Source organism: Heterodontus francisci, unplaced genomic scaffold (assembly GCF_036365525.1).
Source record: "Heterodontus francisci isolate sHetFra1 unplaced genomic scaffold, sHetFra1.hap1 HAP1_SCAFFOLD_772, whole genome shotgun sequence".
Classification (NCBI taxonomy): Eukaryota; Metazoa; Chordata; class Chondrichthyes; order Heterodontiformes; family Heterodontidae; genus Heterodontus; species Heterodontus francisci.
The window spans coordinates 259,918-275,390 of NW_027141483.1; the positions used below are offsets into that span (position 1 = coordinate 259,918).

At 46.9% G+C, this 15,473-nt stretch overlaps 2 protein-coding genes across 4 annotated transcripts in view; one reads left to right on the forward strand and one right to left on the reverse strand.

The window, feature by feature from the left end:
- The window catches only part of LOC137363819 (leucine-rich repeat-containing protein 23-like), a 7,609-nt gene extending 7,444 nt beyond the window's left edge, over positions 1-165 (reverse strand). The window contains exon 1 of the mRNA XM_068027378.1: positions 119-165. Within this exon, the coding sequence (XP_067883479.1) occupies positions 119-165 (47 nt within the window). The remainder of the gene's footprint in view (positions 1-118) is intronic.
- A 656-nt stretch (positions 166-821) lies between these two features.
- LOC137363814 (arf-GAP with coiled-coil, ANK repeat and PH domain-containing protein 2-like) overlaps positions 822-15,473 on the forward strand; it is a 67,884-nt gene continuing 53,232 nt past the window's right edge. For all 3 annotated transcript variants that reach the window (XM_068027370.1, XM_068027371.1, XM_068027372.1), the window contains exons 1-2: positions 822-875; positions 1,251-1,434. In XM_068027370.1, coding sequence (XP_067883471.1) covers positions 1,273-1,434 — 162 coding nt within the window. In that variant the 5' untranslated portion in view covers positions 822-875; positions 1,251-1,272. The remainder of the gene's footprint in view (positions 876-1,250; positions 1,435-15,473) is intronic.

Sequence of the window (15,473 nt, forward strand, 5' to 3'; positions counted from 1 at the left end):
CCCCTACAATCCTCCCTATCCCTGTAACCTCCTCCATCCCCTACAACCCTCCCTATCCCTGTAACCTCCTCCATCCCCTACAACACTCACTATTTCTGTCACCTCCTCCAGTCCCTACGACCCTCCGAGATCTCTGCACTCCTCCACTCCCGGCGTCTTGCCCATCCCCCGATTCCCATCGCTGCACCTTTGGCGGCCGTGCCCTCAGCTGCCTGGGTCCCTGAGCTCTGGAATTCCCTCCCTGAACCTCTCTGCCTCTCTCTCCTCCTTTGGGGTGCTTTTTTAAATTCATTCATGGGATGTGGGCGTCGCTGGCCAGGCCAGCATTTATTGCCCATCCCTAATTGCCCTTGAGAAGGTGGTGGTGAGCTGTCTTCTTGAACCGCTGCAGTCCATGTGGGGTAGGTACACCCACAGTGCTGTTCGGAAGGGAGTTCCAGGATCTTGACCCCGCGACAGCGAAGGAACGGCAGATATAGTTCCAAGTCAGGATGGTGCGTGGCTTGGCCGGGCACTTGTTCGTGGAGGTGTTCCCAATGCGTCCGCTGCCCTCGTCCTTCTAGGTGGTAGAGGTCGCGGGTTTGGAAGCTGCTGTCAAAGGAGCCTTGGAGCGTTGCTGCAGTGCATCTTGTAGAGGGTACACACTGCTGCCACTGTGCGTCGGTGGTGGAGGGAGTGAATGTTGAAGGGGGTGTGGGTGTGTCTGTGTATTTGGGTGAGGGTATCCCTGTGCATGTTTCTGCGTGGGTCGTGCTTGTGAGACGTGTTGTCTGAAGGCGAAGGGGTGGTGTTAATTCTGAAGTTTCTGTCTTTTAGATGCTGTGTGATCAGCTAGACCGATCACTTAAAACTCAGCTGCAGAAAATCATCACACAGTGAGTATAATGTTTGACACAACAGTGGAGAGGGAGCTTTACTCTGTATCTAACCCCCCCCCCACCCCGTGATGTACCTGTTCTGGGAATGTTTGATGGGGGACAGTGTAGAGGGAGCTTTACTCTGTATCTAACGCCCCCCCCCACAGTGCTGTGCCTGTTCTGGGAATGTTTGATGGGGGATAGCACTGTCAGCTGAACCTCATTGCTGCAACCAGCGCTCAGCAATCCAATCAGGCAGCAGGAAACCCCGTTTTCTTTTTTGTAGCGGGAGCTTTACTCTGTATCTAACCCTCGTGCTGTACCTGTCCTGGGGTGTGTTTGATGAGGACAGTGTAGACAGAGCTTGGCTCTTCAATGTTTGATGTTCCCCAGGGATATTTGGCGACTGTGGGACATGAAGAGGGACTTTGATCGGATCAGCGAGGAGCTGGAGCTGGCTTTGTTAAAGAATGGGCAAGTCTCGAGACAACGCACACAGGAGGCTGAAGAGAGCAGCCACATCCTTCTCGCAACACACAAGTGTTTCTGTCATCTTGCTCTCGATTACATACTGCAGGTTAGACAAAGAGGCTGTGGGATATATCAGAGGGTTACAGTGAGGGGTGTGGGATATATCAGAGTGTTACAGTGAGGGGAGTGAGGTATATCAGAGTGTTACTGTGAGGGGCGTGGGATATATCAGAGTGTTAGACTAAGGGGAGTGAGGTACATCAGAGTGTTACAGTGAGGGGTGTGGGATATATCAGAGTGTTAGACTGAGGGGAGTGAGGTATATCAGAGTGTTACTGTGAGGGGCGTGGGATATTTCAGAGTGTAAGACTGAGGGGTGTGGGATGTATCAGAGTGTTACAGTGAGGGGTGTGGGATATATCAGTGTTACAGTGAGGGGTGTGGGATATATCAATGTTACAGTGAAGGGTGTGGGATATATCAGTGTTACAGTGAGGGGTGTGGGATATATCAGTGTTACAGTGAGGGGTGTGGGATATATCAGTGTTACAGTGAGGGGTGTGGGATATATCAGAGTTACAGTGAGGAGTGTGGGTTATATCAGAGTTACAGTGAGGAGTGTGGGTTATATCTGAGTTACAGTGAGGAGTGTGGGTTATATCTGAGTTACAGTGAGGAGTGTGGGTTATATCAGAGTTACAGTGAGGAGTGTGGGTTATATCAGGGTTACAGTGAGGAGTGTGGGTTATATCAGTGTTACAGTGAGGGGTGTGGGATATATCAGTGTTACAGTGAGGAGTGTGGGATATATCAGTGTTACAGTGAGGGGTGTGGGATATATCATTGTTACAGTGAGGGGTGTGGAATATATCAGTGTGTTACAGTGAGGAGTGTGGGATATATAAGAGTTACAGTGAGGAGTGTGGGATATATAAGAGTTACAGTGAGGAGTGTGGGATATATCAGAGTTACAGTGAGGAGTGTGGGATATATCAGAGTAACAGTGAGGAGTGTGGGATATATCAGAGTAACAGTGAGGAGTGTGGGATATATCAGAGTAACAGTGAGGAGTGTGGGATATATCAGAGTAACAGTGAGGAGTGTGGGATATATCAGAGTAACAGTGAGGAGTGTGGGATATATCAGAGTAACAGTGAGGAGTGTGGGATATATCAGAGTAACAGTGAGGAGTGTGGGATATATCAGAGTAACAGTGAGGAGTGTGGGATATATAAGAGTTACAGTGAGGAGTGTGGGATATATAAGAGTTACAGTGAGGAGTGTGGGATATATCAGAGTTACAGTGAGGAGTGTGGGATATATCAGAGTTACAGTGAGGAGTGTGGGATATATCAGAGTAACAGTGAGGAGTGTGGGATATATCAGAGTAACAGTGAGGAGTGTGGGATATATCAGAGTAACAGTGAGGAGTGTGGGATATATCAGAGTAACAGTGAGGAGTGTGGGATATATCAGAGTTACAGTGAGGAGTGTGGGATATATCAGAGTTACAGTGAGGAGTGTGGGATATATCAGAGTTACAGTGGGGAGTGTGGGATATATCAGAGTAACAGTGGGGAGTGTGGGATATATCAGAGTAACAGTGGGGAGTGTGGGATATATCAGAGTTACAGTGGGGAGTGTGGGATATATCAGTGTTACAGTGAGGAGTGTGGGATATATCAGAGTTACAGTGAGGAGTGTGGGATATATCAGAGTTACAGTGAGGAGTGTGGGTTATATCAGAGTTACAGTGAGGAGTGTGGGTTATATCAGAGTTACAGTGAGGAGTGTGGGTTATATCAGAGTTACAGTGAGGAGTGTGGGTTATATCAGAGTTACAGTGAGGAGTGTGGGTTATATCAGAGTTACAGTGAGGAGTGTGGGTTATATCAGAGTTACAGTGAGGAGTGTGGGTTCTGTCAGAGTTACAGTGAGGAGTGTGGGTTCTGTCAGAGTTACAGTGAGGAGTGTGGGTTCTGTCAGAGTTACAGTGAGGAGTGTGGGTTCTGTCAGAGTTACAGTGAGGAGTGTGGGTTCTGTCAGAGTTACAGTGAGGAGTGTGGGTTCTGTCAGAGTTACAGTGAGGAGTGTGGGTTCTGTCAGAGTTACAGTGAGGAGTGTGGGTTCTGTCAGAGTTACAGTGAGGAGTGTGGGTTATGTCAGAGTTACAGTGAGGAGTGTGGCTGATGTCAGAGTTACAGTGAGGAGTGTGGGTTATGTCAGAGTTACAGTGAGGAGTGTGGGTTATGTCAGAGTTACAGTGAGGAGTGTGGCTTATGTCAGAGTTACAGTGAGGAGTGTGGGATATATCAGAGTTACAGTGAGGAGTGTGGGATATATCAGAGTTACAGTGAGGAGTGTGGGATATATCAGAGTAACAGTGAGGAGTGTGGGATATATCAGAGTAACAGTGAGGAGTGTGGGATATATCAGAGTAACAGTGAGGAGTGTGGGATATATCAGAGTAACAGTGAGGAGTGTGGGATATATCAGAGTAACAGTGAGGAGTGTGGGATATATCAGAGTAACAGTGAGGAGTGTGGGATATATCAGAGTAACAGTGAGGAGTGTGGGATATATCAGAGTAACAGTGAGGAGTGTGGGATATATCAGAGTAACAGTGAGGAGTGTGGGATACATCAGAGTAACAGTGAGGAGTGTGGGATATATAAGAGTTACAGTGGGGAGTGTGGGATATATCAGAGTTACAGTGAGGGGTGTGGGATATATCAGCGTTACAGTGAGGGGTGTGGGATATATCAGCGTTACAGTGAGGGGTGTGGGATATATCAGCGTTACAGTGAGGGGTGTGGGATATATCAGCGTTACAGTGAGGGGTGTGGGATATATCAGCGTTACAGTGAGGGGTGTGGAATATATCAGAGTGTTACAGTGAGGGGTGTGGGATATATCAGTGTTACAGTGAGGGGTGTGGGAGAGATCAATGTTACAGTGAGGGGTGTGGGATATATCAGTGTTACAGTGAGAGGTGTGGGATATATCAGTGTTACAGTGAGGGGTGTGGGAGAGATCAATGTTACAGTGAGGGGTGTGGGATATATCAATGTTACAGTGAGGGGTGTGGGATATATCAGTGTTACAGTGAGGGGTGTGGGAGAGATCAATGTTACAGTGAGGGGTGTGGGATATATCAGTGTGACAGTGAGGAGTGCGGGATATATCAGAGTTACAGTGAGGGGTGCGGGATATATCAGTGTGACAGTGAGGGGTGTGGGATATATCATTGTTACAGTGAGGGGTGTGGGAGAGATCAATGTTACAGTGAGGGGTGTGGGATATATCAGTGTTACAGTGAGGGGTGTGGGAGAGATCAATGTTACAGTGAGGGGTGTGGGATATATCAGTGTGACAGTGAGGGGTGTGGGATATATCAATGTTACAGTGAGGGGTGTGGGATATATCAGTGTTACAGTGAGGGGTGTGGGAGAGATCAATGTTACAGTGAGGGGTGTGGGATATATCAATGTTACAGTGAGGGGTGTGGGAGAGATCAATGTTACAGTGAGGGGTGTGGGATATATCAGTGTGACAGTGAGGGGTGTGGGATATATCAATGTTACAGTGAGGGGTGTGGGATATATCAGTGTTACAGTGAGGGGTGTGGGAGAGATCAATGTTACAGTGAGGGGTGTGGGATATATCAATGTTACAGTGAGGGGTGTGGGATATATCAGTGTTACAGTGAGGGGTGTGGGAGAGATCAATGTTACAGTGAGGGGTGTGGGATATATCAATGTTACAGTGAGGGGTGTGGGATATATCAGTGTTACAGTGACGGGTGTGTGAGAGATCAATGTTACAGTGAGGGGTGTGGGATATATCAATGTTACAGTGAGGGGTGTGGGATATATCAGTGTGACAGTGAGGAGTGCGGGATATATCAGAGTTACAGTGAGGGGTGCGGGATATATCAGTGTGACAGTGAGGGGTGCGGGATATATCAGTGTGACAGTGAGGAGTGCGGGATATATCAGTGTTGCAGTGAGGGGTGCGGGATATATCAGTGTTCCAGTGAGGGGTGTGGGATATATCAGTGTTACAGTGAGGGGTGTGGGATATATCAGTGTTACAGTGAGGGGTGTGGGATATATCAGTGTTACAGTGAGGGGTGTGGGATATATCAGTGTTACAGTGAGGGGTGTGGAATATATCAGAGTGTTACAGTGAGGGGTGTGGGATATATCAGTGTGTTACAGTGAGGAGTGTGGGATATATAAGAGTTACAGTGAGGAGTGTGGGATATATAAGAGTTACAGTGAGGAGTGTGGGATATATAAGAGTTACAGTGAGGAGTGTGGGATATATAAGAGTTACAGTGAGGAGTGTGGGATATATCAGAGTAACAGTGAGGAGTGTGGGATATATCAGAGTAACAGTGAGGAGTGTGGGATATATCAGAGTAACAGTGAGGAGTGTGGGATATATCAGAGTTACAGTGAGGAGTGTGGGTTATATCAGAGTTACAGTGAGGAGTGTGGGTTATATCAGAGTTACAGTGAGGAGTGTGGGTTATATCAGAGTTACAGTGAGGAGTGTGGGTTATATCAGAGTTACAGTGAGGAGTGTGGGTTATATCAGAGTTACAGTGAGGAGTGTGGGTTCTGTCAGAGTTACAGTGAGGAGTGTGGGTTCTGTCAGAGTTACAGTGAGGAGTGTGGGTTCTGTCAGAGTTACAGTGAGGAGTGTGGGTTCTGTCAGAGTTACAGTGAGGAGTGTGGGTTCTGTCAGAGTTACAGTGAGGAGTGTGGGTTCTGTCAGAGTTACAGTGAGGAGTGTGGGTTCTGTCAGAGTTACAGTGAGGAGTGTGGGTTCTGTCAGAGTTACAGTGAGGAGTGTGGGTTATGTCAGAGTTACAGTGAGGAGTGTGGCTGATGTCAGAGTTACAGTGAGGAGTGTGGGTTATGTCAGAGTTACAGTGAGGAGTGTGGCTTATGTCAGAGTTACAGTGAGGAGTGTGGGATATATCAGTTACAGTGAGGAGTGTGGGATATATCAGAGTTACAGTGAGGAGTGTGGGATATATCAGAGTAACAGTGAGGAGTGTGGGATATATCAGAGTAACAGTGAGGAGTGTGGGATATATCAGAGTAACAGTGAGGAGTGTGGGATATATCAGAGTAACAGTGAGGAGTGTGGGATATATCAGAGTAACAGTGAGGAGTGTGGGATATATCAGAGTAACAGTGAGGAGTGTGGGATATATCAGAGTAACAGTGAGGAGTGTGGGATACATCAGAGTAACAGTGAGGAGTGTGGGATATATAAGAGTTACAGTGGGGAGTGTGGGATATATCAGAGTTACAGTGAGGGGTGTGGGATATATCAGCGTTACAGTGAGGGGTGTGGGATATATCAGCGTTACAGTGAGGGGTGTGGGATATATCAGCGTTACAGTGAGGGGTGTGGGATATATCAGCGTTACAGTGAGGGGTGTGGGATATATCAGCGTTACAGTGAGGGGTGTGGAATATATCAGAGTGTTACAGTGAGGGGTGTGGGATATATCAGTGTTACAGTGAGGGGTGTGGGAGAGATCAATGTTACAGTGAGGGGTGTGGGATATATCAGTGTTACAGTCAGAGGTGTGGGATATATCAGTGTTACAGTGAGGGGTGTGGGAGAGATCAATGTTACAGTGAGGGGTGTGGGATATATCAATGTTACAGTGAGGGGTGTGGGATATATCAGTGTTACAGTGAGGGGTGTGGGAGAGATCAATGTTACAGTGAGGGGTGTGGGATATATCAATGTTACAGTGAGGGGTGTGGGATATATCAGTGTGACAGTGAGGAGTGCGGGATATATCAGAGTTACAGTGAGGGGTGCGGGATATATCAGTGTGACAGTGAGGGGTGTGGGATATATCATTGTTACAGTGAGGGGTGTGGGAGAGATCAATGTTACAGTGAGGGGTGTGGGATATATCAGTGTTACAGTGAGGGGTGTGGGAGAGATCAATGTTACAGTGAGGGGTGTGGGATATATCAGTGTGACAGTGAGGGGTGTGGGATATATCAATGTTACAGTGAGGGGTGTGGGATATATCAGTGTTACAGTGAGGGGTGTGGGAGAGATCAATGTTACAGTGAGGGGTGTGGGATATATCACTGTTACAGTGAGGGGTGTGGGAGAGATCAATGTTACAGTGAGGGGTGTGGGATATATCAGTGTGACAGTGAGGGGTGTGGGATATATCAATGTTACCGTGAGGGGTGTGGGATATATCAGTGTTACATTGAGGGGTGTGGGAGAGATCAATGTTACAGTGAGGGGTGTGGGATATATCAATGTTACAGTGAGGGGTGTGGGATATATCAGTGTTACAGTGAGGGGTGTGGGAGAGATCAATGTTACAGTGAGGGGTGTGGGATATATCAATGTTACAGTGAGGGGTGTGGGATATATCAGTGTTACAGTGAGGGGTGTGGGAGAGATCAATGTTACAGTGAGGGGTGTGGGATATATCAATGTTACAGTGAGGGGTGTGGGATATATCAGTGTGACAGTGAGGAGTGCGGGATATATCAGAGTTACAGTGAGGGGTGCGGGATATATCAGTGTGACAGTGAGGGGTGTGGGATATATCAGTGTGACAGTGAGGAGTGCGGGATATATCAGTGTTGCAGTGAGGGGTGCGGGATATATCAGTGTTCCAGTGAGGGGTGTGGGATATATCAGTGTTACAGTGAGGGGTGTGGGATATATCAGTGTTACAGTGAGGGGTGTGGGATATATCAGTGTTACAGTGAGGGGTGTGGGATATATCAGTGTTACAGTGAGGGGTGTGGAATATATCAGAGTGTTACAGTGAGGGGTGTGGGATATATCAGTGTGTTACAGTGAGGAGTGTGGGATATATAAGAGTTACAGTGAGGAGTGTGGGATATATAAGAGTTACAGTGAGGAGTGTGGGATATATCAGAGTAACAGTGAGGAGTGTGGGATATATCAGAGTAACAGTGAGGAGTGTGGGATATATCAGAGTAACAGTGAGGAGTGTGGGATATATCAGAGTAACAGTGAGGAGTGTGGGATATATCAGAGTAACAGTGAGGAGTGTGGGATATATCAGAGTAACAGTGAGGAGTGTGGGATATATCAGAGTAACAGTGAGGAGTGTGGGATATATCAGAGTAACAGTGAGGAGTGTGGGATATATCAGAGTAACAGTGAGGAGTGTGGGATATATCAGAGTAACAGTGAGGAGTGTGGGATATATCAGAGTAACAGTGAGGAGTGTGGGATATATCAGAGTAACAGTGGGGAGTGTGGGATATATCAGAGTTACAGTGGGGAGTGTGGGATATATCAGAGTTACAGTGGGGAGTGTGGGATATATCAGAGTTACAGTGGGGAGTGTGGGATATATCAGAGTTACAGTGAGGAGTGTGGGATATATCAGAGTTACAGTGAGGGGTGTGGGTTATATCAGAGTTACAGTGAGGGGTGTGGGATATATCAGTGTTACAGTTTGGGGTGTGGGATATATCAGTGTTACAGTGAGGGGTGTGGGATATATCAGTGTTACAGTGAGGGGTGTGGGATATATCAGTGTTACAGTGAGGGGTGTGGGATATATCAGTGTTACAGTGAGGGGTGTGGGATATATCAGTGTTACAGTGAGGGGTGTGGAATATATCAGAGTGTTACAGTGAGGGGTGTGGGATATATCAGTGTTACAGTGAGGGGTGTGGGATATATCAGTGTTGCAGTTTGGGGTGTGGGATATATCAGTGTTACAGTGAGGGGTGTGGGATATATCAGTGTTACAGTGAGGGGTGTGGGATATATCATTGTTACAGTGAGGGGTGTGGAATATATCAGAGTGTTCCAGTGAGGGGTGTGGGATATATCAGTGTGTTACAGTGAGGAGTGTGGGATATATAAGAGTTACAGTGAGGAGTGTGGGATATATCAGAGTTACAGTGAGGAGTGTGGGATATATCAGAGTTACAGTGAGGAGTGTGGGATATATCAGAGTAACAGTGAGGAGTGTGGGATATATCAGAGTAACAGTGAGGAGTGTGGGATATATCAGAGTAACAGTGAGGAGTGTGCAATATATCAGAGTAACAGTGAGGAGTGTGGGATATATAAGAGTTACAGTGAGGAGTGTGGGATATATAAGAGTTACAGTGAGGAGTGTGGGATTTATCAGAGTTACAGTGAGGAGTGTGGGATATATCAGAGTAACAGTGAGGAGTGTGGGATATATCAGAGTTAGAGTGGGGAGTGTGGGTTATATCAGAGTTACAGTGAGGAGTGTGGGTTATATCAGAGTTACAGTGAGGAGTGTGGGTTATATCAGAGTTACAGTGAGGAGTGTGGGTTATATCAGAGTTACAGTGAGGAGTGTGGGTTATATCAGAGTTACAGTGAGGAGTGTGGCTTATATCAGAGTTACAGTGAGGAGTGTGGCTTATATCAGAGTTACAGTGAGGGGTGTGGGTTATATCAGAGTTACAGTGAGGAGTGTGGGTTATATCAGAGTTACAGTGAGGAGTGTGGGTTATATCAGAGTTACAGTGAGGAGTGTGGGTTATATCAGAGTTACAGTGAGGAGTGTGGGTTATATCAGAGTTACAGTGAGGAGTGTGGGTTCTATCAGAGTTACAGTGAGGAGTGTGGGTTATATCAGAGTTACAGTGAGGAGTGTGGGTTCTGTCAGAGTTACAGTGAGGAGTGTGGGTTCTGTCAGAGTTAAAGTGAGGAGTGTGGGTTCTGTCAGAGTTACAGTGAGGAGTGTGGGTTCTGTCAGAGTTACAGTGAGGAGTGTGGGTTCTGTCAGAGTTACAGTGAGGAGTGTGGGTTCTGTCAGAGTTACAGTGAGGAGTGTGGGTTCTGTCAGAGTAACAGTGAGGAGTGTGGGATATATCAGAGTAACAGTGAGGAGTGTGGGATATATCAGAGTAACAGTGAGGAGTGTGGGATATATAAGAGTTACAGTGAGGAGTGTGGGATATATAAGAGTTACAGTGAGGAGTGTGGGATTTATCAGAGTTACAGTGAGGAGTGTGGGATATATCAGAGTAACAGTGAGGAGTGTGGGATATATCAGAGTAACAGTGAGGAGTGTGGGATATATCAGAGTAACAGTGAGGAGTGTGGGTTCTGTCAGAGTTACAGTGAGGAGTGTGGGTTCTATCAGAGTTACAGTGAGGAGTGTGGGTTATATCAGAGTTACAGTGAGGAGTGTGGGTTCTGTCAGAGTTACAGTGAGGAGTGTGGGTTCTGTCAGAGTTACAGTGAGGAGTGTGGGTTCTGTCAGAGTTACAGTGAGGAGTGTGGGTTCTGTCAGAGTTACAGTGAGGAGTGTGGGTTCTGTCAGAGTTACAGTGAGGAGTGTGGGTTCTGTCAGAGTTACAGTGAGGAGTGTGGGTTCTGTCAGAGTTACAGTGAGGAGTGTGGGTTCTGTCAGAGTTACAGTGAGGAGTGTGGGTTATGTCAGAGTTACTGTGAGGAGTGTGGCTGATGTCAGAGTTACAGTGAGGAGTGTGGGTTCTGTCAGAGTAACAGTGAGGAGTGTGGGATATATCAGAGTAACAGTGAGGAGTGTGGGATATATAAGAGTTACAGTGAGGAGTGTGGGATATATAAGAGTTACTGTGAGGAGTGTGGGTTCTGTCAGAGTTACAGTGAGGAGTGTGGGTTCTGTCAGAGTTACAGTGAGGAGTGTGGGTTCTGTCAGAGTTACAGTGAGGAGTGTGGGTTCTGTCAGAGTTACAGTGAGGAGTGTGGGTTCTGTCAGAGTTACAGTGAGGAGTGTGGGTTCTGTCAGAGTTACAGTGAGGAGTGTGGGTTCTGTCAGAGTAACAGTGAGGAGTGTGGGATATATCAGAGTAACAGTGAGGAGTGTGGGATATATCAGAGTAACAGTGAGGAGTTTGGGATATATAAGAGTTACAGTGAGGAGTGTGGGATATATCAGAGTTAGAGTGGGGAGTGTGGGATATATCAGAGTTAGAGTGGGGAGTGTGGGTTATATCAGAGTTACAGTGAGGAGTGTGGGTTATATCAGAGTTACAGTGAGGAGTGTGGGTTATATCAGAGTTACAGTGAGGAGTGTGGGTTATATCAGAGTTACAGTGAGGAGTGTGGGTTATATCAGAGTTACAGTGAGGAGTGTGGCTTATATCAGAGTTACAGTGAGGAGTGTGGCTTATATCAGAGTTACAGTGAGGGGTGTGGGTTATATCAGAGTTACAGTGAGGAGTGTGGGTTATATCAGAGTTACAGTGAGGAGTGTGGGTTATATCAGAGTTACAGTGAGGAGTGTGGGTTATATCAGAGTTACAGTGAGGAGTGTGGGTTCTATCAGAGTTACAGTGAGGAGTGTGGGTTATATCAGAGTTACAGTGAGGAGTGTGGGTTCTGTCAGAGTTACAGTGAGGAGTGTGGGTTCTGTCAGAGTTACAGTGAGGAGTGTGGGTTCTGTCAGAGTTAAAGTGAGGAGTGTGGGTTCTGTCAGAGTTACAGTGAGGAGTGTGGGTTCTGTCAGAGTTACAGTGAGGAGTGTGGGTTCTGTCAGAGTTACAGTGAGGAGTGTGGGTTCTGTCAGAGTTACAGTGAGGAGTGTGGGTTCTGTCAGAGTTACAGTGAGGAGTGTGGGTTCTGTCAGAGTAACAGTGAGGAGTGTGGGATATATCAGAGTAACAGTGAGGAGTGTGGGATATATCAGAGTAACAGTGAGGAGTGTGGGATATATAAGAGTTACAGTGAGGAGTGTGGGATATATAAGAGTTACAGTGAGGAGTGTGGGATTTATCAGAGTTACAGTGAGGAGTGTGGGATATATCAGAGTAACAGTGAGGAGTGTGGGATATATCAGAGTAACAGTGAGGAGTGTGGGATATATCAGAGTAACAGTGAGGAGTGTGGGTTCTGTCAGAGTTACAGTGAGGAGTGTGGGTTCTATCAGAGTTACAGTGAGGAGTGTGGGTTATATCAGAGTTACAGTGAGGAGTGTGGGTTCTGTCAGAGTTACAGTGAGGAGTGTGGGTTCTGTCAGAGTTACAGTGAGGAGTGTGGGTTCTGTCAGAGTTACAGTGAGGAGTGTGGGTTCTGTCAGAGTTACAGTGAGGAGTGTGGGTTCTGTCAGAGTTACAGTGAGGAGTGTGGGTTCTGTCAGAGTTACAGTGAGGAGTGTGGGTTCTGTCAGAGTTACAGTGAGGAGTGTGGGTTATGTCAGAGTTACTGTGAGGAGTGTGGCTGATGTCAGAGTTACAGTGAGGAGTGTGGGTTCTGTCAGAGTAACAGTGAGGAGTGTGGGATATATCAGAGTAACAGTGAGGAGTGTGGGATATATCAGAGTAACAGTGAGGAGTGTGGGATATATAAGAGTTACAGTGAGGAGTGTGGGATATATAAGAGTTACTGTGAGGAGTGTGGGTTCTGTCAGAGTTACAGTGAGGAGTGTGGGTTCTGTCAGAGTTACAGTGAGGAGTGTGGGTTCTGTCAGAGTTACAGTGAGGAGTGTGGGTTCTGTCAGAGTTACAGTGAGGAGTGTGGGTTCTGTCAGAGTTACAGTGAGGAGTGTGGGTTCTGTCAGAGTTACAGTGAGGAGTGTGGGTTCTGTCAGAGTTACAGTGAGGAGTGTGGGTTCTGTCAGAGTAACAGTGAGGAGTGTGGGATATATCAGAGTAACAGTGAGGAGTGTGGGATATATCAGAGTAACAGTGAGGAGTGTGGGATATATAAGAGTTACAGTGAGGAGTGTGGGATATATAAGAGTTACAGTGAGGAGTGTGGGATTTATCAGAGTTACAGTGAGGAGTGTGGGATATATCAGAGTAACAGTGAGGAGTGTGGGATATATCAGAGTAACAGTGAGGAGTGTGGGATATATCAGAGTAACAGTGAGGAGTGTGGGATATATCAGAGTTACAGTGAGGAGTGTGGGTTATATCAGAGTTACAGTGAGGAGTGTGGGTTATATCAGAGTTACAGTGAGGAGTGTGGGTTATATCAGAGTTACAGTGAGGAGTGTGGCTTCTGTCAGAGTTACAGTGAGGAGTGTGGCTTCTGTCAGAGTTACAGTGAGGAGTGTGGGTTCTGTCAGAGTTACAGTGAGGAGTGTGGGTTCTGTCAGAGTTACAGTGAGGAGTGTGGGTTCTGTCAGAGTTACAGTGAGGAGTGTGGGTTATGTCAGAGTTACTGTGAGGAGTGTGGCTGATGTCAGAGTTACAGTGAGGAGTGTGGGTTATGTCAGAGTTACAGTGAGGAGTGTGGCTTATGTCAGAGTTACAGTGAGGAGTGTGGGTTATATCAGAGTTACAGTGAGGGGTGTGGGATATATCAGAGTTACAGTGAGGAGTGTGGGTTATATCAGAGTTACAGTGAGGAGTGTGGGTTATATCAGAGTTACAGTGAGGAGTGTGGCTTATGTCAGAGTTACAGTGAGGAGTGTGGGTTATGTCAGAGTTACAGTGAGGAGTGTGGCTTATGTCAGAGTTACAGTGAGGAGTGTGGGTTATATCAGAGTTACAGTGAGGAGTGTGGGTTATGTCAGAGTTACAGTGAGGAGTGTGGCTTATGTCAGAGTTACAGTGAGGAGTGTGGGTTATATCAGAGTTACAGTGAGGAGTGTGGGTTATATCAGAGTTACAGTGAGGAGTGTGGGTTATATCAGAGTTACAGTGAGGAGTGTGGGTTATATCAGAGTTACAGTGAGGAGTGTGGGTTATATCAGAGTTACAGTGAGGGGTGTGGGATATATCAGAGTTACAGTGAGGAGTGTGGGTTATATCAGAGTTACAGTGAGGAGTGTGGGTTATATCAGAGTTACAGTGAGGAGTGTGGGATATATCAGTGTTCCAGTGAGGGGTGTGGGATATATCAGTGTTCCAGTGAGGGGCGCGGGATATATCAGTGTCGCAGTGAGGGGCGCGGGATATATCAGTGTCGCAGTGAGGGGCGCGGGATATATCAGTGTCGCAGTGAGGGGCGCGGGATATATCAGTGTCGCAGTGAGGAGCGTGGGATAAAAAAGAACAAAGAACAAAGATAATTACAGCACAGGAACAGGCCCTTCGGCCCTCTAAGCCTGCGCCGATCCAGATCCTCTCTCTAAACATGTCGCCTATTTTCTAAGGTTCTGTATCTCTTTTCTTCCTGCCCTTTCATGTATCTGTCTAGATACATCTTAAAAGACTCCATCGTGCCCGCGTCTACCACCTCCGCTGGCAACGCGTTCCAGGTGCCCACCACCCTCTGCGTAAAGAACTTTCCACGCATATCCCCCCTAAACAATTTCCCCTTTCACTTTGAACTCGTGTCCTCTAGTAATTGAAACCCCCACTCTGGGAAAAAGCCTCTTGCTGTCCACCCTGTCTATACCTCTCATGATTTTGTACACCTCAATCAGGTCCCCCCTCAACCTCCGTCTTTCTAATGAAAATAATCCTAATCTGCTCAACCTCTCTTCATAGCTAGCGCCCTCCATACCAGGCAACATCCTGGTGAACCTCCTCTGCACCCTCTCCAAAGCATCCACATCCTTTTGATAATGTGGCGACCAGAACTGTACGCAGTATTCCAAATGTGGCCGAACCAAAGTCCTATACAACTGTAACATGACCTGCCAACTCTTGTACTCAATGCCCCGTCCGATGAAGGAAAGCATGCCGTATGCCTTCTTGACCACTCTATTTACCTGCGTTGCCACCTTCAGGGAACAGTGGACCTGAACACCCAAATCTCTCTGCACATCAATTTTCCCCAGGACTTTTCCATTTACTGTATAGTTCACTCTTGAATTGGATCTTCCAAAATGCATCACCTCGCATTTGCCCTGATTGAACTCCATCTGCCATTTCTCTGCCCAACTCTCCAATCTATCTATATTCTGCTGTATTCTCTGACAGTCCCCTTCACTATCTGCTACTCCACCAATCTTAGTGTCGTCTGCAAACTTGCTAATCAGTCCACCTATACTTTCCTCCAAATCATTAATGTATCTCACAAACAACAGTGGTCCCAGCACGGATCCCTGTGGAACACCACTGGTCACACGTCTCCATTTTGAGAAACTCCCCTCTACTGCTACTCTCTGTCTCCTGTTGCCCAGCCAGTTCTTTATCCATCTAGCTAGTCCACCTTGGACCCCAAGCGCCTTCACTTTCT